The sequence below is a fragment of the Scyliorhinus torazame genome, chromosome 5, assembly GCF_047496885.1.
Source record: "Scyliorhinus torazame isolate Kashiwa2021f chromosome 5, sScyTor2.1, whole genome shotgun sequence".
Lineage (NCBI taxonomy): Eukaryota > Metazoa > Chordata > Chondrichthyes > Carcharhiniformes > Scyliorhinidae > Scyliorhinus > Scyliorhinus torazame.
Window position 1 is genome coordinate 162,162,083 of NC_092711.1, and position 21,014 is coordinate 162,183,096.

Here is a 21,014-nt window from a genome sequence, read left to right on the forward strand (position 1 = left end):
TTCAATTCCAGCCTTGGGTTACTATCTGTGTGGAGTTTGCACATTCTCCCCGTGTTTGCGTGGGTTTCCTCCATCGCTCTGGAGTCCTCCCACTGTCCAAAGATATACAGGTTAAGTGGGTTTATGGGTATATGGCAGGGGAACAGACTGAGGTAGCTGCTCTTGGTACGGTTGGTGCAGACTCGATGGGCCGAATGGTCCCCTTCTGGGACTGTAGAATTCCATTCTATGGAATAAACATCCTTGAGGATTCTTACAGCTTTGTGCTGGGCCATTTCAGAGTCAACCACATTGCTGTGGATCTGGAGTCACATGTCGTCCAGACCAGGCAAGGAGGCAGATTTCCTTCCCGAAAGGGAATTAGTAAACCAGATGTTTTTTTTCTACCAACAATGGACAAGATCATTAGGCTTTTAGTTCGCGTTTTAAATATATGTATTTTATTCGAAACATAATCAATTATACAAATAAACAACAATCAAATACCATTGGCTTTCAAACAATTTATCATTTTCCCCCCTAAACTACCCCAACATCCCAACATCCCTTTCCCAACTGACACCCCCCCACGCACGGCGACAAACAGATCCTTAAATAGAGACAGAAAGACCCTCCGTCTTAAGTAGAACCCTCGTCACCCTCGCAGAACGTACTTAAGTCTTCTCCAACTGCAGAAATTCCGTCAAATCCCCCAACCATGCCGATACCTTCGGTGGGGCGACCGACCTCCAACCCAGTGAGATTCGCCGCCGGGCAATCAGAGTGGTGAAGACCCCCTTCCCCTCCAGCAGCTCTGGCAGATGCGAAACACATGAAAGCCCCACTAAAGATCACGGCGCCATCGTCACCCCCACAATTCCGGCAGGGTCTCGGAAATCAATGGCCAGAATCCCCGAACTGCGGGCACACCCAAAAGATGTGAACATGATTGACAGGCCCCCTCCTGTTCCTCTCACATCTGTCCTCAACCTCCGGGAAGAACCCACCCATACGAGCCCGAGTCATAACATGCAAAAAACTTGGGCAGCACGGTTGCATTGTGGATAGCACAATTGCTTCACAGCTCCAGGGTCCCAGGTTCGATTCCGGCTTGGGTCACTGTCTGTGCGGAGTCTGCACATCCTCCCCGTGTGTGCGTGGGTTTCCTCCGGGTGCTCCGGTTTCCTCCCACAGCCCAAAGATGTGCAGGTTAGGTGGATTGGCCACGATAGATTGCCCTTAGTGTCCAAAATTGCCCTTAGTGTTGGGTGGGGTTACTGGGATGTGGGGATAGGGTGGAGGTGTTGACCTTGGGTGGGGTGCTCTTTACAAGAGCCGGTGCAGACTCGACGGGCCGAATGGCCTCCTTCTGCACTGTAAATTCTATGAAAGAACATAACATTTACAAAACTTATATATACACATCGAGACAGAACAGATCCCACCATTACTCCTCCCCCAACCCATGCTCCTTGACATAGTCATCCGCTTCTTCTGAAATCGTAAAATAATGTCCTTTGCCCTTGTGAAAGTCACCCAGAGTTTGTCCGGATACAACACCCCGAACCAGACCTTGGCCGAAAGAGCGCAGCCTGGGCCCTGTTAAAACCCAACCCACCTGCCATTTGGCCAGGTCGGCCCCAATGTCCTGGTAGATCCGGATCAGATTCCCCTCCCAGCTATAGCCTCACGTCGACTTCACCCACCTCAGAATCCTCTCCTGGAACTTGTGCATCAGGCCGATCACTGCCTACGGCGGCTCCCCAGCTCTCGGCCTCTGTTGTAATGATTGGGGGGCCCGATCCACCTTCGGGGCCTTATCGAAGACCCCCTCCTCAACCAGCTTCGTGAACATTTTCAATACATAGCCCATGGCACTCGTTCCCTCCACCCCTTCTTCAGGCCTACAATTCACAGATTCTGTCGCCTGGACTGATTCTCCTGGTCGTCCACCTTCGCCCTCAGCACCTTGCAGGCCTCTTCCAGCATCACCATCTCGGCCTCCAGCAACACGATCTGATCACCGGGATCCAACACCGTCCTTTCCACCTCTCGGATAATCGCACCTTGTGACTCCAGGCGTTCCTCCACCCGCTCCAAAGTCCCATGAAGAGGGGCTACTGTTTCCTCAATCGCCCTGGACCTGTCCTCTTGCATCTCTTTCTGATGCTGCCGAAACACCCTCCAACTCCGTCATACTCTCAGTTGCTGCACCACACGGCTATACTCGACTTTTGCCGGGTGTTGTAACCTGCTGATATTCCACTTTGGAGGAGAAACCAACTCCCTCCACTTATTCTGCACTTTTTACAAACTAAGTGCCCATTAACCGGGCAGAAAGGGCCAGAAATCCAAGCTTACAAGCAGAAGTCACCTTGTGTGCGGCCGATAAACTCAGGGCCTCCACTGGAAGTCGTTCCAGGACATTTTTGTTATTTAATCTCACCAATCCCTGATTTTCTCTTTTGTTCTATCTGACCCTCCCCCCTTTCTCACCAGCATCAAACCCATCACATTTCTCCCTTTCTTTAGTTCTGAGGTAGAGTTACATTGGACGTGAAACATTAACTCTGTTTCTCTCTCACAGATGCTGCCAGACCTGCTGCGTTTTTCCAGTTCTTTCTGTATTTATTTTAGATCTACCTGTAATGGGGGAAAAACACTGTTTACTATTCAGGATAAAATAAATGTCCTTCATCAGCTTTTGTGGATCATTCCAGTGGAAATGTGCTCTCCCAGGCTCAAAGAGCATCAGCCCACTGGAGGCAAAGTCGTGAGGCCGGCCAGTCCAGCAGAAAGAAACTCTCTGACCCTCCCACTTCACCAAGTGTCAGAATGAACATGGTTCAGTCCTGGATATGATTAACAGCAGCAATAACAGCAGAATCCAACCCTTGTCATCACTTGTGAACTCGCTGGTGTCTCAGCAGAAGTGTTGACCAAGTGAATCCCTTCTCACACACTGTGCAGATGAATGGCCTCTCCCCAGTGTGAACTCGCTGGTGTGCTTGCAGATTGGGTAACTGAGTGAATCTCTTCCCACAGTCAGAGCAGGTGAACGGCCTCTCCCCAGTGTGAATTCGCTGGTGTGCCTGCAGGTGGGATAACCGGGTGAATCCTGTCCCACAGTCAGAGCAGGTGAACGGCCTCTCCCCAGTGTGAATTTGCTGGTGTGTCTGTAGGTGGGATAACCGAGTGAATCCCTTCCCACAATCAGAGCAGGTGAACGGCCTCTTCCCAGTGTGAATTCGCTCGTGTCTCCGCAGGTTGCTTATTTGAGTGAATCCCTTTCTACACTGAGAGCAGGTGAATGGCCTCTCTCCGGTGTGCAGGATCTGGTGTATCAGCAGATGGGATGAGTTTCGAAACCTCTTTGTGCAGTGAGAGCAGCTGAACGGTCTCTCCCTGGTGTGAATGCACTGATGGTTCATCAGTTTGTGAGACCTTTTGAAGCTGCTCCCACAGTCAGAGCATTTAAAGGGTCTCTCATTGCTGTGAGTGACAGTGTGGCCCAGCAGATTGGATACCTGAGTAAATCCCTTCCCACACTCACTGTGGGTGAATGGTCTCTCCTCAGTGTGAACTTGTTGGTGTGTACGCAGTTCGGATGAAGTACTGAACCCCTTCCTACATGTGGAGCAGGTGAATGGCTTCTCCCCGACATGGACTGGCTGGTGCTTCTTCAGGTTGGATAACGTAATGAATCCCTTCCCACACTGAGAGCAGGTGAACGGCCTCTCCCCAGTGTGAATGCGTTGATGAGTTTCCAGTATAGATGGGAATCTGAATCTTTTCCCACAGTCCCCACATTTCCATGATTTCTCCATGGTGCTGGTGTCCTTGTGTCTCTCCAGGTTGGACAGTCAAGTGAAGGCTCACACAGAACTCATGTACGGTCTCTCCGTGCTGTTTATTTTCAGTTTGTGTAACTGGTTAAAGCTCTTTCCAGTCAGTGCTCTGGAACACTCTCATTCAGGTCTGTGTGTCTCGGTGATTTTCCAGTCACACTGATGGTTAAAACCATCTGAAGCAGGAAGAACAGACAAACCTTTTTCCTTCTCGATTCAAAGGCTGATGATATTCAAGTCCCCGTGAATTGAGTGAATCTGTCAAATCGGGACGTGAGGTTTGGTTTGAGATTTCTGTCTGTAATTCTTCCTCTTCTGATATCCTGTAAAAGGAGTTTACAAAGTACATCATTGTCAGTACAGGATCGGAATTCAGAACAGACTTTTCTAGTTTCTATGGAATATTCTTTCCTCTCTCGTTCTCCAAAAGCTGTAAATCTCCGTCCCACACACTCTCCCTCCATTCTCACTCTGCTCCCAATTCTCCTGAAGGTGCTGATTCAGGCTGATTGACAGATCCATGCTCACTGCTTACAATCGTGGACAGAGAGCCCTGGAAATCTTCATGCAGACTGCCAGCCTAACGGAAATATGTAACAGGACGAAAATTGTGTTTAATGTATAGGATTGTATCAGTTGGTTCAGATACAGGAGGTAGTGACTGATCATGATCTGGAACGTTCTGCCTATGAAGGTTCTCAAGCAGAGATGATCAATAATTTCTAACTGAATTGGATGGACGCTGCAGGGTTACTTTTGTCAATATTAAAGCTTATTATTCCTGTAACCAAAGACTATCCTTCTCACTATTTACCACCCCTCCAATTTTCGCACAATCCGTGCACTCACCGAGAGGCCTGGGCCAACCTTTCCAAAGTCTGCACCCTCCCTGGATTCACTTCCTTTTCCTTCAGAGACAGAGTCCTTCCGGTCCTCCAACTGCTCCCATTGGTCAACACCTCAGCAGAAAGGTCAGAGGCTGGGTTCTCTCTGCACATGCGCAGCTTCCCATCGCTCCCAGGGACATGCGCAGTCCGGGCAACCCGCTCGGTGAATAGTGGTTCCGTTACCGCTGGGGATTCTGGCTCTGATGGCCGCCATTGCTCATCCGGACTCCAGTCTCCAAACTCCTTGTACTGGGATGAAATGGGGAGGGGGGGTTTCACACTTGTAGGGGTAAGAGCAAAATTGAATTCAGGAGAAACTTCTTTCCAGAGAGTAGTGAGAATGTGGAACTCACTACCACAGTGAGTGGTGGAGGTGAATAACATCGATATATTGAAGAGGAAGCTGGATGAACACATGAGGGAGAAATAAACAGACGGACTCACTGATAGAGTCAGATGGGAAAGCATGGGAGGAGGATGAAGTGAAGTAAAAATACTGGCAGAGATTGGTTGGGCTGAAAAGCCTGTTTCTGTGCTGTATATTCAATGTAATTTAGCCTGGTATTGCCTTTAACTCTGACATAGTCCATTCTGGATTAAGGAGAAAATGTTTCACTCACAGAACATTTCAGATCATTGTTTCCACTATTGTCCAATCAATGCCTTTGCCAGTCCGGTACCTGAGTGAGCTGCTGAGGCAATAAATTCAACCACAAACTTCAAATGGGATTTCTTCCAATATAATTTGAAGAGCAGATCTTTTTTCAAGTGGACTGAATTGGTTATATTTTCTCAGTCACAGTCCTTTCCGACAACAATTATTCAAATTATGGAGTCTGTTTTATACAGTAAGGCGTCTCACAACACCAGGTTAAAGTCCAACAGGTTTATTTGAAATCAAAAGGTTTTGGAGCACTGCTCCTTCATCAGGTGAAGTGAGACCTGTAGAAGGAGCAGTCCTCTGAATGTTTGTGATTTCAAATAAACCTATTGACTTTATCCTGGTGTTGTGAGACTTCTTACTATGCCTCCTCACCCCCCCCCCCCCCCCCAGTCCAACGCCGGAATCTCCACATCATGTTTTACACAGGACAAAGCATCTGCTTGCTCAGTGCCCCATCCATCACCTGAAACAGTGACTCCCTTGACCTCCAGAGCACAATGGTGGCAGTGTGTGTACCATCTACAAGATGGTTCACGGTAGCACAGTGGTGGGGCAACTCGGTAGCACAGTGGTTGGGACAGCACAGTTGCTTCACAGCTCCAGGGTCCCAGGTTGAATTCCTGGCTTGGGTCATTGTCTGTGCAGAGTCTGCACATTCTCCCCAGGTCTGCATGGATTTCCTCTGGGTGCTCCGATTTCCTCCCACAGTCCAAAGATGTGCAAGTTAGGTGGATTGGCCAAGATAAATCGCCCTTAGTGTCCAAAAAGGTTTGGTGGGGTTACTGGGTTAAGGGGATAGGGTGGAGGCGTGGTCTTAAGTGGGGTGCTCTTTCCAAGGGCCGGTGCAGACTCGATGGGCTGAATGGCCTCCTTCTGCACTGTAAATTCTATGATTATGAACTCAACAGAGCTCCTTCGACATCAACTTCTAAACCCATAACCTTGACTGTCATGAAGGACAAGGACAGCAAACACATGGGAATAGCACCACCTGAAATCACCTCAGTGCGACTTGCAATAATCTGCTTCAGGGTCTGTGAATATAAAAAACCCTTCATGTCAATATCTGTGTGCACACAAACCTCTTTAGTTCAGAGCTGGAGGAGAAATTTAATCTGCCCTCTGGAAATGCCTTCAGATACCTTCAGGTCCGCGCCTTTCTAAAAAACAGGTGGTGGCATTTCCGTTGCTACCCCCACGTAGGATAAAGGATAGGGTGGTCTCTGGCACCTGGATAGGAGAGGGGAAGGTGTCGGACATCTACCAAGAACTACAGGAGGCGGAGGAAGCCCCAGTGGTGGAGCTTAAGGGCAAGTGGGAGGAGGAGCTAGGCGGGAGCTGGATGCAGGCCTATGGGCGGAAGCCCTAAATAGGGTCAATTCCTCTTCATCATGTGCCAGGCTTAGCTTAATTCAGTTTAAGGTGGTCCATCAGGCACACATGACGGCAGCAAGAGTTAGCAAGTTCTTTGGGGTTAAGGATAGATGTGCGGGAAGCCCAGCGAACCATATCCATATGTTCTGGGCATGTCCGGTTCTCAAAGGATTCTGGCAGGGAATCGCGAAGGCAATGTCCAAGATCCTAAACACGCAGGTGGTGCCGAGTCCAGAGATAGCGATCTTTGGTGTGTCAGACGATCCGGGAGTTGAGGAAGCGAAAGAGGCCGAGGTTTTGGCCTTTGCCTCCCTGATAGCCCGGAGACGGATCATTTTAATGTGGAGGGACTCGAAACCCCCGAGTATGGAGACCTGATTTGGTGACATGGCTGGGTTTCTCAGTCTTGAGAAAATAAAGTTTGCCTTGAGAGGGACCATGACGGGGTTCTCTCGGAGATGGGCATGACTTGCCAATTTTTATACTCAATGCCCCAACCAATGAAGACAAGCATGCCGTATGCCTTCTTAGCTACCTGATCCACCTGCGTTGCCACTTTCAGTTATATGTTTATTGTAATTTCCCAAACTACCACAGTCAACTTGCTCCTCATACCATGACAGTTTCCTTCTGCGAGAAACACCCAGAAAAATTAGACAAAAGAACCCTGTAACCGCCATAGCCCATCTTCATGGCAACGTGGCTGCTTTGGGAACTAAATATCTTCCAACGTGCAAACACCTTTTCATTCTGTGCTCCTCATCAAACAAGGAACCAGGTAATCGCAACTAGCCTCAAAAATGGTCAGCCCACCGGAGGCAGAGGTGTTAGACCGGCCAGTCCAGCAGAAAGAAACCCTCCAATCATCACCAGTCACCAGATGTTAGAATGAACAAAATGCAGTCCTGGATGTAAGTGAGAGCAGAACCAATAACAACGGAGCCAACATCTGTAATTTATTGTGAACTTGTTGGAGTCACAACAGGTGTGATGAATCACAAAACCCCTCCCCACATTGAGAGCAGATGAATGGTCTCTCCCCAGAATTAACTCACTAGTGAATCCGTAGTTGGGACGGTTCATTGAATGTCTCCCCTGCTCAGAGCAGTTGAATGGCCTCTTCCAGGTGTGAACTCGCTAGTATTCCTGCAGGGTGGATCTCGGAATCCTTTCTCTCACTAAGAGCACGTTAACGTCTTCTCCCCAGTGTGAACTCGCTGGTGGTTCCGCAGGGTGGATAACCAAGTGAATTCCTTCTCACACTGAGAGCAGGTGAACGGTCTCTCCCTAGTGTGAACTCGCTGGTGTGTCCGCAGGCTCGATGAAGTAGTGAATCCCTTCTCACACTGAGAGCAGGTAAACGGCCTCTCCCCAGTGTGAACCCACTGATGCCTGCGCAGGTTCGATGAATCAGTGAATCCCTTCTCACACTGAGAGCAGGTGAACGGCCTCTCCCCAGTGTGAACATACTGGTGTATCCGCAGGTTGGATAACTGAGTGAATCCCTTCTCACACTGAGAGCAAGTGAATGGCCTCTCCCCAGTGTGAACATACTGGTGTATCCGCAGGTTGGATATCTGAGTGAATCCCTTCTCACAATGAGAGCAAGTGAATGGCCTCTTCCTACTGTGAATTCGCTGGTGTGACTTCAGGCTGGATAACAAAGTGAATCCCTTCTCACGCTGAGAACAGGTGAATGGCCTCTCCCCAGTGTGAATGCGTCGATGAGCTTCCAGCTGAGATGGAGCCCTGAATCCCTTCCCACAGTCCCCACATTTCCATAGTTTCTCCATGTTTGAGGTCTCTTTGTGTTTCTCCAGGTTTGACAATCAGTTGAAGCCTCGTCCACATACAGAACACGTGTACTGTCTCTCCCCGCTGTAAATGATGCAATGTCTTTTCAGGCTGTGTAACTGGTTAAAGCTCTTTCCATAGTCAATACTCTGGAACACTCTCACTCGGGTGTGTGTGTCTCGGTGCTTTTCCAGTCACCCAGATGGTTGAAATCTTTTGAAGCCGAAAGAACAGACAAACATTTCTCCTTCTTGATTCAAAGTCCGGTGATATTCAGTTCCAAGGAATTGAGAGACTCAGTCAGATTAAGAGATGACGTTTCAGATTTTTGTCTGTAATTCCTCCTCTTCTAATATCCTGGAAAAACAATTTCCAAAAGACATCACTGTCAGCACTGGATAGAAATTCAGAACAGACAATTCTAGTTGCTAGAGAACATTCTTTTCTGTCTTATTTCCCAAATGCTGTAAATCTCCGTCCCACACACTCTCCCTCCATTCTCACTCTGCTGTATCTAATATTCACCCTCCCAATTCTCCTAAAGGTGTTGATTCAGGCTGATTGACATATCCCTGCTCACTGCTTCCTGTCCTGGTCACAGAGACCGTAACAAATAGGATCTGCAGTTGGCCATTTGGCCCATCGAGCCTGCTCATCTATTCTATGGAATCATTGGCCGATCTATGTCAGCGACATTCTCCGTGTTACTGACCAGAGGCTGAGTGTGCTGACTCAATATCTGTGAGCTCATGAGGCCGAGCTGCAAAACATCAAGGAAAAGATCAACGATCCCGAGGAGAGAATCCTGAATGTTGAGCAAGTTGCCTCCTCGGAGAAGGCAAGAATTAAATCCTGGGAAAACCGGCCGAGTGACGTGAGGGAGGTCCTGGAGGATTTGGAAAACTGAAGGTCAGAGAAAGAACATCCGAGTTGTCGGCCTGCCAGAAGGTGTGGAGGGTGAGGCTCCCGTTAGGTTCTTCAAGGACCGGCTGCCACGTTTTCTCAAGCTGGATGTGAAGCCTGGGTGTTTCAAATTAGAAAGGGCATCGGATCCTGTCTTTGAGGCCGAGGAATAGTTTTCATCCTACATGAATAGGATGGGAATAGAGAGATACGGACCCAGGAAGTGTAGAAGGTTGTAGTTTAGTTGGGCAGCATGGTCGGCACGGGCTTGGAGAGCCGAAGGGCCTGTTCCTGTGCTGTACATTTCTTTGTTCTTTGTGCCTGTAATCATTCACTTCCACAACTTGAAAGATCACCAGAAGGTCCTGAAGACGGGTAAGGCGAGGTGGGACCTGCCTCCATGAGGGAGTGAGGATTTCCTTATTCCAGGATTTTTCAACAGCAACACAAACGAAGCATCGAGACTTTGATGAAGTTTGAAGGGAACTATGTTGCTTTATCCTGTGACCCTGAAAATTATATTTGACAACTCCGTCAAGCTCATGTAAAGCTCATCCCGGGGGGGTGATCATTTGCGTCACTGCTGATGAAAGGTGCAGAATGCTGGAGAACCAGCGGCGTCTGGAGGTTTGTTTGATGAAGGCACAGGAGGAAGTTTCCGCCGGAGTGAAGCTCCGTCACACAAACCCCGCGCTCTGATTGGCTGGAGGACCAGACTCCTTCCGGTCGTGCAACTCTTCCCATTGGTCAATGCCTCTCAGGAGTTAAGCTCGCCTGCACACGCGCAGCTTCCACTCTCCTTCAAACATGCGCAGTCTCAGGCAGGGGGGAGATCACCGAGCCGCCTCCAGCTCTGGTCGCAGCCGTCAGCCGGTTGCCTGGAAACCTGGTCTCGAGGTGTCGAAGGAGGGGGTTGAACGGGTGGGGGCGGGCCTCCCGCGACCGCGCACTGGAACTCAGTGACGACACTTCGGAATAGAGTAATTCCAATTGGCTGATTCAGGCAGGGCTCTATTGTGATGTCACAGCGGATGTGAAGGTAAAACCTCCTCCTGTCTCCAACATCTGTGAGTAAAACACTTTCTTTTCTCCCACTTTCCATTTCTTTTCTCATTCTCACCTTCAATTGATCACTTGCAGCAACTGAAGGGAAAGGAAGTGAATCCAGGGAGGGTGCAGACTCTGCAAAGCTTGGCCCAGGTCTCTCTCTCTCTGTCTCTCAAAGACATTCACATCCTTTGTTCCCTCAGCTTGACACGTTTATTTATTTGGGTTAAAAGAATGGTCTGTTTCCTGAAGTTCACAATTAAAGGGCTGCTTTCCCCAGGAGATGGCTGACATTTAAGAGGTCAGTAAATTAATATCGGACAGAGATATGTCCAGTGTTGTTAAATGGTACAGATTAGATATATTATTTATAGTTCTATAATGAAGTATATTTATTATTATTTTAGTAGTGTATTATTGTGCTGTAGCTATGGTATATATTTACAGTAATCTCTTACCTCAAGAGTGTTAGTTTCTGGATTTCTCTTCAAAAGGGATCAGTGGAGTATTCATGAATGAGTTAATATTTTTAATATTTCTTTTGATATGTTTTTTAAACAATGAATGCAACAGAATAATAGAAATTTTGTGGAAAATGGGTACAGTGCAGAACTGATACGGCCAGCATAAATACAAGCAACACATTGCAGAATTAATTCGTAACAGGATATTTGAGCGACCAGAGCCTCGAGATGAACTGCCTGATCCATTGAACAACCAGTTAACAGGTTAACATAGTGAGTGGAGAAAGAGGGTAAGATTATATAAAAATGGAAGGATAATAATGCAGGACACACCCCCCAAAATATTACAAATGGACTAACAGCATAGTCGAATTCAAATGAATAACATAACATAGATGACTTAGAATCTCTACAGTGCGGAAGGAGGCAATTCTGTCCTTCAATCTGCACTGACCCTCAGAAAAAGCACTCCACGGAGGCACACTTCCCACCCTATCCCCGTAACCTCATGCATTGATCATGGTCAACCCACCTAACCTAACACCTTTGGACACGAAGGGGCAATTTAGCATGATGAATTCACTGAACCTGCACATCTTTGGACTGTGGGAGGAAACCGGAGCAGACACAGAGATCGAGCAAACTCCACACAGATAGCCACTCAAGGAATCTAACCTGGGTCCCTGGCTCTGTGCGGCAGCAGTGCTAACCACCGTGCCTCACTGTGCCCGACTCCCGACCTAAGTTGAATTTAATTCACTGATGGAAATCCCTGGAAGAGCAAGTCAGTCAAATTGGAACTTATATATCTGAGATAGGGGTCACATAATTTACCAAATATATCAGACTTTTAATGAACTACAGACATTAAACATTCCATGGGGGTGCATTCTGTAATCCGCCTATGCCAGTTTTGGATAGAGGGAGAAGTGACTGGTCTGCTTCTATATCGAGCCAGAGGGATGTTGGGTCCATTCTCACCCAATCCCTTATGAACCTTAGATGAGAGGCCAATTGATATAGCCCGATATTCCGGAGACCCAACCCTCCCTTAGCTCCTGTTGATTGGAGCTTAATAAACTTGAGGCGAGGTTTCTTTTTGTTCCAGATAAATGTACTAATCATCCCATTAATTCCCCTAACGACTCTGGTTGACAGCAGTATAGGCAGCATCTGCAGAGGGTACAACAGTCTGGGCACCACATTCATTTTAATGAAGGCGATCCTCCCTCGCCATGAAATTGGAAGAGCCGACCACCGGGCAAGGACCCACCTAATAGTCACCATTAGCTGTGGAAAGGTGGCCCAAATAGCTGTTTGAAAGAGGGGGCCATTGACATTCCCAGATATTTAACTCCCAAGGGGGAACCATCTGAAGGGGAAGTTAGCAAGAGGAGGGGGCCCTCAACCCCTCCCCACCTTGGACTCAGTAAAATTGATCTTGGAAGCAGAGAAGGCATTAAATCTATCCACTACCCGGGTGCAACTGGTTAAGATGAACATTGTGCTGTGGTTTTTATTTTTATCGGTCTTTTTGCCGAAATCGTTCTTTATGGGGTGGATAGGTTGGTTTTGTCATTTGTGTGGGGGGTCGGTTACAAGGATTAGGAAGACAGTGATTCAGAAAGGGCGACAGTCAGAGGCTTGGCACTTCCGAACCTGTTAGACTATTATTGGGCGGCAAACGTGAAGAAGGTGCATGTTTGGAGCAGAGAGATGGAGGTTTTGTGGGAGAGGATGGAGACTGGCTATTGTAAGGGGTGGGGGTTGCAGGTGCTGGCGATGGCGCTGCTCCCGTTTCCCCAGGATAGTTCTCAGGGAGTCCTGTGGTGGTGGCCTTGCTGAAAATATAGAGACAATTTGTGCAGCACTTTAGGTTGGGGGGGTTGAGGTCAAAGTTGATGCCAATCCGAGGGAACCACAGATTTGAGCTGGGGAGGATGGCTGCATCGTTTTGGGGATGGGAGGAGCGAGGGGGTGATGGAAATGAAGGACTTATTTCTATAGGGGCAGTTTGCGAGTTTAGGGAGTTGGCGGAGAAGTTTAGGGTCTCACAAGGGGAGGGGTTTTCAGGTAGATGCAGGTGCAGGACTTCGCAAAAAAGGATTTTCCAACCTTTCCGGTGACACCGCCTTCCTCTTTGATGGAGGGGATGGTGTCAGTGATGGAGTTCGGCAGGAGGGTCGTCTCGGCGATTTATGTGAGGAAGTGGGGGTGGAGCTGGAGGAGGGGCTGTGGTGTGAGGGGCTGCGGAGGGTGAACGCCTCAACCTCGTGTGCGAGGCTGGAGTTAATGCAGCTAAAGGTAGTACACAGAGCCACCTGACCTAGTTGTTTGAGGGGGTGGAGGATATTTGTGAGCGGTGTAGGGAGGGGATCAGCCAATCATGTTCTCATCTTCTAGTCCTGCCCGAAGTTGGGAGAAATTTTGGAGGTTGTTCTTCAGCACCATGTCGGTGATCTTGTGTGTGGATTTAGAGCCCAGTCCCCTGGGGGACATGTTCGGGGTGTCGGACGTGCCGGAGTTGCAGGCAATAGCGGGGGATGTTTTAGCCTTTGCCTCGTTGATCACTCGCAGGCGGGTTCTGTTGGGATGGATCTCATTGAATGGTTGAGCAGGCTCGATGGGCCAAATGGCCAACTGCAGCTCCTATTTCTTATGACCTCTGTGTCCAGGACAGGAAGCAGTGAGCATGGATTTGTCAATCAGCCTGAATCAGCATCTTCAGCAGAATTGGGAGGGTGAATATTAGATACAGCAGAGTGAGAATGGAGGGAGAGTGTGTGGGATGGAGATTTACAGCTTTTGGGGAACGAGAGAGGAAAGAATGTTCCAAAGAAATTAAAATAATCTGTTCTGAATTTCTATCCTGTACTGACAATGATGTCTTTTGTAAACTCCTTTTACAGGATGTTAAAAGGATAGGATTTACAGACAGAAATCTCAAACATCACGTCCAGATCTGACAGTCACTCGGTTCATCGACCATTAAATCTGGAAGGAGAAATGTTTGCCCGACCTGTTGACTCCAAAAGATTTTAAACATCAGTGTGACTGGAAAAGCACCGAGACACACACACACGAGTGAGAGTGTTCCAGAGCACTGACTGTGGAAAGAGCTTTAACCAGTTACACAGCCTGAAAACACATCGCACCATTTACAGCGGGGAGAGACTGTACACGTGTTGTGTGTGTGGACGAGGTTTCAACTGACTGTTGGACCTGGAGAGACACGAGGAGACCCAAAACATGGAGAAACCGTGGAAATGTGGAGATTGCGGGAAGTGATACAGTTTCCCATCAGAGCTGGAATCTCATCGACGCAGTCACACTGGGGAGAGGCCATTCACCTGCTCTCAGTGTGAGAAGGGATTCACTCAGTTATCCCACCTACAGACACACCTGCGAGTTCATACTGGGGAGAAGCCGTTCATCTGCTCTCCGTGTGGGAGGGGATTCACTCAGTTATCCCACCTACAGACACACCAGCGGGTTCACACTGGGGAGAAGCCATTCACCTGCCTTCAGTGTGGGAACGAATTTGGACATTCATCCACCCTGTGGAAACATCAGCGAATTCACACTGGGGAGAAGCTATTCATTTGCTCTCAGTGTGGGATGGGATTTATTCAGTTATCCACACTGCGGATACACCAGCGAATTCACACTGGAGAGAAGCCATTCACCTGCTCTCAGTGTGGGAAGGGATTCAGACATTCATCCAGCCTGCGGAGACATTAGCGAGTTCACACTGGAGAGAGGCCGTTCACCTGCACGGTGCGGGGGAAGGGATTCACTCAGTCAACACACCTGCGGAGACACCAGCGAGTTCACGAGTGATGACAGGGGTTGGATTCTGCCGTTATTGCTGCTGTTAATCACATCCAGGACTGAACCATGTTCATTCTGACAGGGGGTTAAGTTTGTGAATAGGAGCTTAAATGTAATTTTAGTGGAGTCTTGTTATTCCCAAATTGATGTTTTATTGTTGCTAAGTCCCTCCTCCCTTCAGTGGCGGCAGCCGAATATTCGGCAATTGTCATCTCTGACCACGCCCCTCATTTTGTTGATTTTGGCCCTTCCCAACGCCCACCTTGGAGACTCGACACCACGCTGAGGTCTGATGACAAATGTTGTGAGTGGTTGTCTGCGGCCAAAGCTCAACAAATCAGAGTCAATATCTCCTTCCACACTCTGGGAGGCCCTAAAGATGTAATCATGGGGGAAATGATCTCCTATAAAGCTCACACCATGAAAACAGAGATTGGAGCAACAAAGACTGGTGGACTCCATTTTGGAAGTTGTCCGCCAATATTTACTTGTCCCAACACCGGAGCGACTGACGTACAGGAAGAAATTACAGCTCCAATTTGAACTGATATCTATGGTTAAGGCTGTGGGTCAGTTACGGTGTTCCAGGGACACCTTGCACAAACATGGGGAGAAGGCTGATCACCTTCGGAATAAGGAAGATAACCTGGATCAGCTCCTCTCCAGGTTAATGCAGCTTTCGGTTCATATCACCGTGAGCTGTATGAGTCGGAGCCTCCAAACACATCAGGTATGATGTTTTTTTTGGATGGTTTACATTTCTCGACCGGAGAGGGAGGCAGGAGATGGGAATTGGATTCCCCCCCCTGTGCCGGGCAGGAATATTGATGTGTATTGGGCAGCTGCAATCTGGCAAAGCCCCAGGTCCGGACAGCTTCCCAGCTGAATTTTAGAAATGTTCTCGGAGCAGCTCATACCTTTGTTAATGGACATGTTTAACCACTCGCTGTGCAGGGGGTCACTACCCTTGACCCTCACTCGAGCCTCAATTTCTTTGCTCCTCAAGGGGGACAAGGACCCAGTAGAAGGTGGGTCGTACCGACCCATTTCACTTCTGAACACCGATGTTAAGCTGTTGGCTGAGGGCGTCTTTCCAGCTGGAGCCGTGTCTCCCAGTTATAGTGCCTGAAGATTGGACAGGCTTTGTGAAGGGATGGCCGTTGTCGGCCAATGCTCAACGCCTCTTAAACATTGTCCTCTCCCCCTCCACTGCTCTGGAGCCTGAGGTCATTGTGTCTTTGGATGCTGAAAAACATTTGATAGGCTGGAATGGAACTATTTGAGATTTGGGGGAGATTTGCAATCGGTCCTACATTTGCCTCCTGGATTTGTCTGCTGTATAATGCCCCCGAGGCCAATATTCATACAGATTTTGAAAATAAATAAATTCAGAGTACACAATTTTTTTTTTCAGTTAAGGGGCAATTTAGCATCGCTAACCCACTTACACTGCACAACTTTGGCTTGTGGGGGTGAGACCCACGCAGACACGGGGAGAATGTGCAATTTCCACACAGACAGCGACCCAGGGCCGGGATCGAACCTGGGTCCTCGTCGACTGGTGTGTAAGGGAACCCTTGGGTGGAACTGAATGTAGAATGGGATTAGAACTTAAATAATTACCAATCATAGTGTTAGGTTAGTAGCATGAACTTTATTCATTTTGTTTAATTTCCATTAAAGTTTGTTTTGCTAAGAGGAATGTAGTCCTGTGGTTCGGTTCTTTTAGTTAATTACTGAGTGTTTGGATTTCTCTTTAAATATTAACAGTCCCGACCAGGATTGTAACAGCCCGGGAGAGCATATTTCCACTGAGATTACCCTAAAAAGCTGATGAAGGACATTTATTTTACCCTGGATAGTAAATAGTGGTTTCCCCCCACTACAGTTGGATCTAAAATAAATACATTTGCCTCTGTTACATTGAGTCTACAGCACAGGGTCAGGCCAGTCATCTTGATTGGTCTCTGTCAATATTAATGCTCCACATGAGCCTCCACCCAGCCCTCTTCATCTCCCCCATCAGCATCTCCTTCTATTCCTTTCTCCCGCATGTATGTATCTAGCTTCCCCTTCAATGTATTCACGTTGTTTACCTCAACCACTCGCTGTGGTAGTGAGTTCCACATTCTCACCACTCGCTGGGTAAAGATGTTTCTCGTGAAATCCCTCAGTTACCTGTGATCCAGTTAAGGAACAAATTGATGGAAGAAACTATATCGATGGAACAATTCTAGTAACGGACACTAAAGAGGCGGCGGAAGGTTTTTCAGAATTTCCAAATCAAACACCGGCACAGAAAGGACTGAAAGCTGATCCGAAACCCCGTGGAAGTGGGAGAGTGTTCCAACTAGGGGCTGGTTTAGCACACTGGGCTAAATCACTGGCTTTTAAAGCAGACCAAGCAGGCCAGCAGCAAGGTTCAATTCCAGTACCAGCCTCCCCGAACAAGTGGCGGCTAGGGGATTTTCACAGTAACTTCATTGAAGCCTCCTTGTGACAATAAGCGATTTTCATTTCATTTTCATTTCACCTGAAACACTGGTTTGTGTGGTGGCTTGTCTTTTTGGATACTAGTGAGAAAGGTCTGTGGAAACAGTGAGAACTCAAACCCTCTTTCATTAAACAACAATAAAAGTCTTCAGTAAAGTAGATGAAAGATAATGAAACATTACAAAGAACAATCTTATACTTCGGCACATTAACAGTAAGCACTTAGTCTCTCAAAGACGGGGAACACAAAGGCATCTATTTCCCACATAATCCTCAACTCTACCGAGACCCCTCCTTTTACCAAACAACAACCATAAATCCATTGGTCAAATCTAGCCAGTAACTACCACACGGTACGGCCTAAGTGACCAGGACTTGGGAATGGTCTTCGGTTTAGCAAAGAAAATGATCTTTTGCACAAACTGGCCTTTTGTCTTCAGCACTTCATCTGTAGCTGAGCTGTTTCCCTGGGGACGGCTTCCCCTCACTCTCTCTCTTACTTGTTTCTTCAACACCTCATCTGTGACCAGCCTGCTTCCTGGCTCACAGCGCTCTGCAATTGAGACATTTAATAGTCAAAGAACAGCCTGTTCCCTAATCTTTCCTGTTCCTTCTGCTCTCTTAGTTGCTGCCCAGACATGGTTTACAAAGTACTTGGCTGTTTGATTTTACTTGTGCAAAAAAACAAGACATTCATTTTAATAGCATCCTACCATCCAGATCTCAGAATGAGCAGAAAGGGTTAATGACCATTAACACTGAACTAAATGGTCCTGTTAGTGAGATACAGGATACAGCTGAAAAAAATCCAATCCACTGGACTGAGATCAAAAGACCAGTCACAACCTCAGAACGATTGGTGTAAACTGATTGGTGAAATGTGTGGAAGATTCAAAGTATCAGAAAGAAAATGCAAGATCCAAAACGAAGAGGCTGTTGATGTTCCTCAGAAATAATTCAATGGAATCCGATCTAAATGGGATCAGGAGAAACTGACAGATTGAGAATTGTTTAAAGCTCAGACCAAACGAGAATATCAAACCTTTCTGCTTGAGCAGAAACAGCATCTGGATGATGTTCTTAAAGTGGCCCAAGGAAGATCTTGGCCAAATAAAGAACCAGTTCTTGGTTCAAAACGAAGCCATTTTGAACTTATCTCAAAAAGAGAATTTAAGGGCGGCATGTGGCTAAGTGGTTAGCACTGGGACTGTGGCGCCGTGGCGCCGAGGTCCCAGGTTCGATCCCAGCTCTGGGTCACTGTCCGTGTGGAGTTTGCACATTCTCCCCATGTCTGTGTGGGTTTTAATCCCACAACCCAAAGATGTGCAGGTTAGGTGGATTGGCCACGCTAAATTGCCCCTTAATTGGAAAAAATGAATTGGGTACTCTAAATTTTTTTAAAAAAAGCCAATTTTAAATGTTTAAGGCTGGAAAATGAACTTTAATCTGAGACTATGAATTAGGAACAGCAGCCGGCCATTCGGCCCCTCAAGCCTGCTCCGCCATTTGATAAAATTATGACTGATCCGATTGTACTTCAAGCTCCACATTTCCCCTGTAACATTTGATTCTCTTACCTAACAAGAATCTATCTACCTCTTGTTAAAAATATTCAGTGACCCGTCTTCAGCGGCAGAGCGTTCCAAAGTCACACATCCCTCTGAGGGACAAAAATTCTTGGCCAAGTCCTAAAAGGGTGACCCCCTAATTTTAAAACAATGCCCCCTATTTCAGGACAGACACACAAGAGGAAACATCCTTTCCACGTCCACTTTGTCAATACCGTTCAGGATCTTATTTACTTCAATCAGATCAACCCCTCACTCTCCTAAACTCCAGCAGAAACAATCCCAGTCTGTCTATATGACTGTACGACAACAGGTAACGAAGAGAGGGAGAGACAAGTTAACTATGGAATTAACGAAGATGTTTTTTGTTGAGTTGAAAGCTGAGGACGTGTGAGATAGGAGCAGAAATAGGCCATTCAGCCCCTCGAGCCTGTTCCACTTTTCATTGAGATCATGGCTGACCTGGTACTACCCAATGACCTTTGATTCTCATGCCTAATAAATATCTAGCTACCTCCTAAAAAATATTTAATGAACCTGCCTCTACCTTCTGAGGCAGAGAGGACCAAAGTTGCACAAACCTCTGAGAGAAAAGGGACAATAAAGTTCAAATCTGAAATCAGCAGAGTCTGTTTTGAAGACTGAGATTCACCTGTGCAGAACAACGAGGAATGTTCAGTTGCACTCGGACCTTTGACTGGATTGACTGGAAGTAGCAAACTCTCAGAAACCAGGTGAAAAGTGACATTTTTCATCTTAAACTGGACGTGGAACTCAGCAGAGAGCTGGAAGGTGAGTGAATTTCATTGGACAATGGAGGAATGACCAATGTGTATTTAATGCTGTTTCTCTCTGATTCGTATCACCCGATGCCATTAATCCTTCTCAAACACTCTGATTAGAAACATCAGGTATTGTTCAGGGGATACAATAATGTCCTGATTGAGTGAACTACACATCCACTGAATTGTAAACCAATTGCTTTGTTTTGCTCCCTATCCAGTTGTATTTGTGCATTTTTTTGGAAGGTTTACCCCACATAAAGGATATCTCACCAGAGACTACAGTCCCGATAAAGTGACTGACTCCAGCTATGCTGCATGGAACCCCCACTCTTTTTAATGACTTCAATGTGTTGATATCACAAAACTGAAACAAGAAGAATTTTATACTCCTGAACCTTGTGTCGATCTTCACCATGAGGTGAATCTGGTTAACATTTCCAACAATCTGATCCACATACTGTTGAGGTGCAGCCACTGTCTAGCACTGCACAGTTGAATGAGTCTGTGTCAACACACTCATCACTGGATCACATCATGCTGACCTTTCAGAAGGCCTTTGACAAGGTGTCACATGGCAGATTACTGTGTAAAGTTAAAGCACAGGGGATTACGGGTAGTGTTTTGAGATGGATAGAAAACAGGAAGCAAAACGTTGGAATAAATGGGTCTTTTTCTGATTGGCAGGCAGTGACAACGGGGTACCGCAGGGATCTGTGCAAAGACCCCAACTGTCCACATTATATATTAATGATTTGGACGAGGGAACTAAATGTATTATCTCCAAATTTGAAGATGGTACAAAGTTGGATGGGAGGGTGAGCTGTGAGGAAGATGCAGAGATGCTTCAGTGGGATTTGGACAGACTGAGTAAGTGGGCATGTGCATGATATGTGCAGTATAATGTAGATAAATGTGAGTTTATCTGCTTTAGTAGCAAAAATAGGAAGGGCAGATTATTATTTGAATGGATGTTAATTGAAAGAGGTGAATGCTCAGCAAGACCTTGGTGACCTCATACATCAGTTATTGAAAGTAAGCGCGCAGCTACAGCAAGCAGTAAAGAAGGCAAATGTATGTTGGCCGTCATAGCAACAGGATTTGAGTATAGGATTAGAAATGTTTTATTGCAATTGTTTCGGGCACTGGTGAGGCCACACCTGGGGTATTGTGTGCAGTTTTGGTTTCCTTATCTGAGGATGTTATTGCTATGGAGGGGAAGGTTTACCAGGCCGATTCTATTCATTGGAGTTTAGAAGAGTGAGAGGGGATCTCATCGAAACTTACAAAACTCTAACAGGATTAGACAGGGTAGATTCAGAAAGAACGTTCCCGATGGTGGGCGAGTCCAGAACTATGGGTCATAATTGGAGGATAAGG

At 47.1% G+C, this 21,014-nt stretch overlaps 1 protein-coding gene and 1 long non-coding RNA gene across 4 annotated transcripts; one reads left to right on the forward strand and one right to left on the reverse strand.

Moving 5' to 3' along the window:
- Positions 1-411: 411 nt before the first annotated feature.
- LOC140422250 (uncharacterized) lies at positions 412-10,108 on the reverse strand. Of its 2 annotated transcripts, XM_072507281.1 has the most exons (3): positions 9,259-10,108; positions 6,461-8,903; positions 412-4,150 (listed from the first exon to the last, which is right to left on the reverse strand). In XM_072507281.1, the coding sequence occupies exon 3, from the start codon at positions 3,804-3,806 to the stop codon at positions 2,880-2,882; it is 927 nt and encodes a 308-aa protein (XP_072363382.1). In that variant the 5' UTR covers positions 3,807-4,150; positions 6,461-8,903; positions 9,259-10,108; the 3' UTR covers positions 412-2,879. The 2 variants fall into 2 exon arrangements, with proteins under 2 accessions (XP_072363382.1, XP_072363381.1); XM_072507280.1 differs by lacking the exons at positions 6,461-8,903; positions 9,259-10,108 and adding an exon at positions 4,677-5,647.
- Positions 10,109-10,212: 104 nt separating this feature from the next.
- Positions 10,213-16,493, forward strand: LOC140422285 (uncharacterized). Of its 2 annotated transcripts, none has more exons than XR_011947358.1 (2): positions 10,213-10,516; positions 13,870-16,493. It is a non-coding gene; the product is annotated as an uncharacterized lncRNA (long non-coding RNA). The 2 variants fall into 2 exon arrangements; XR_011947359.1 differs by lacking the exon at positions 10,213-10,516 and adding an exon at positions 10,525-10,797.
- The last annotated feature ends 4,521 nt before the right edge of the window (positions 16,494-21,014 follow it).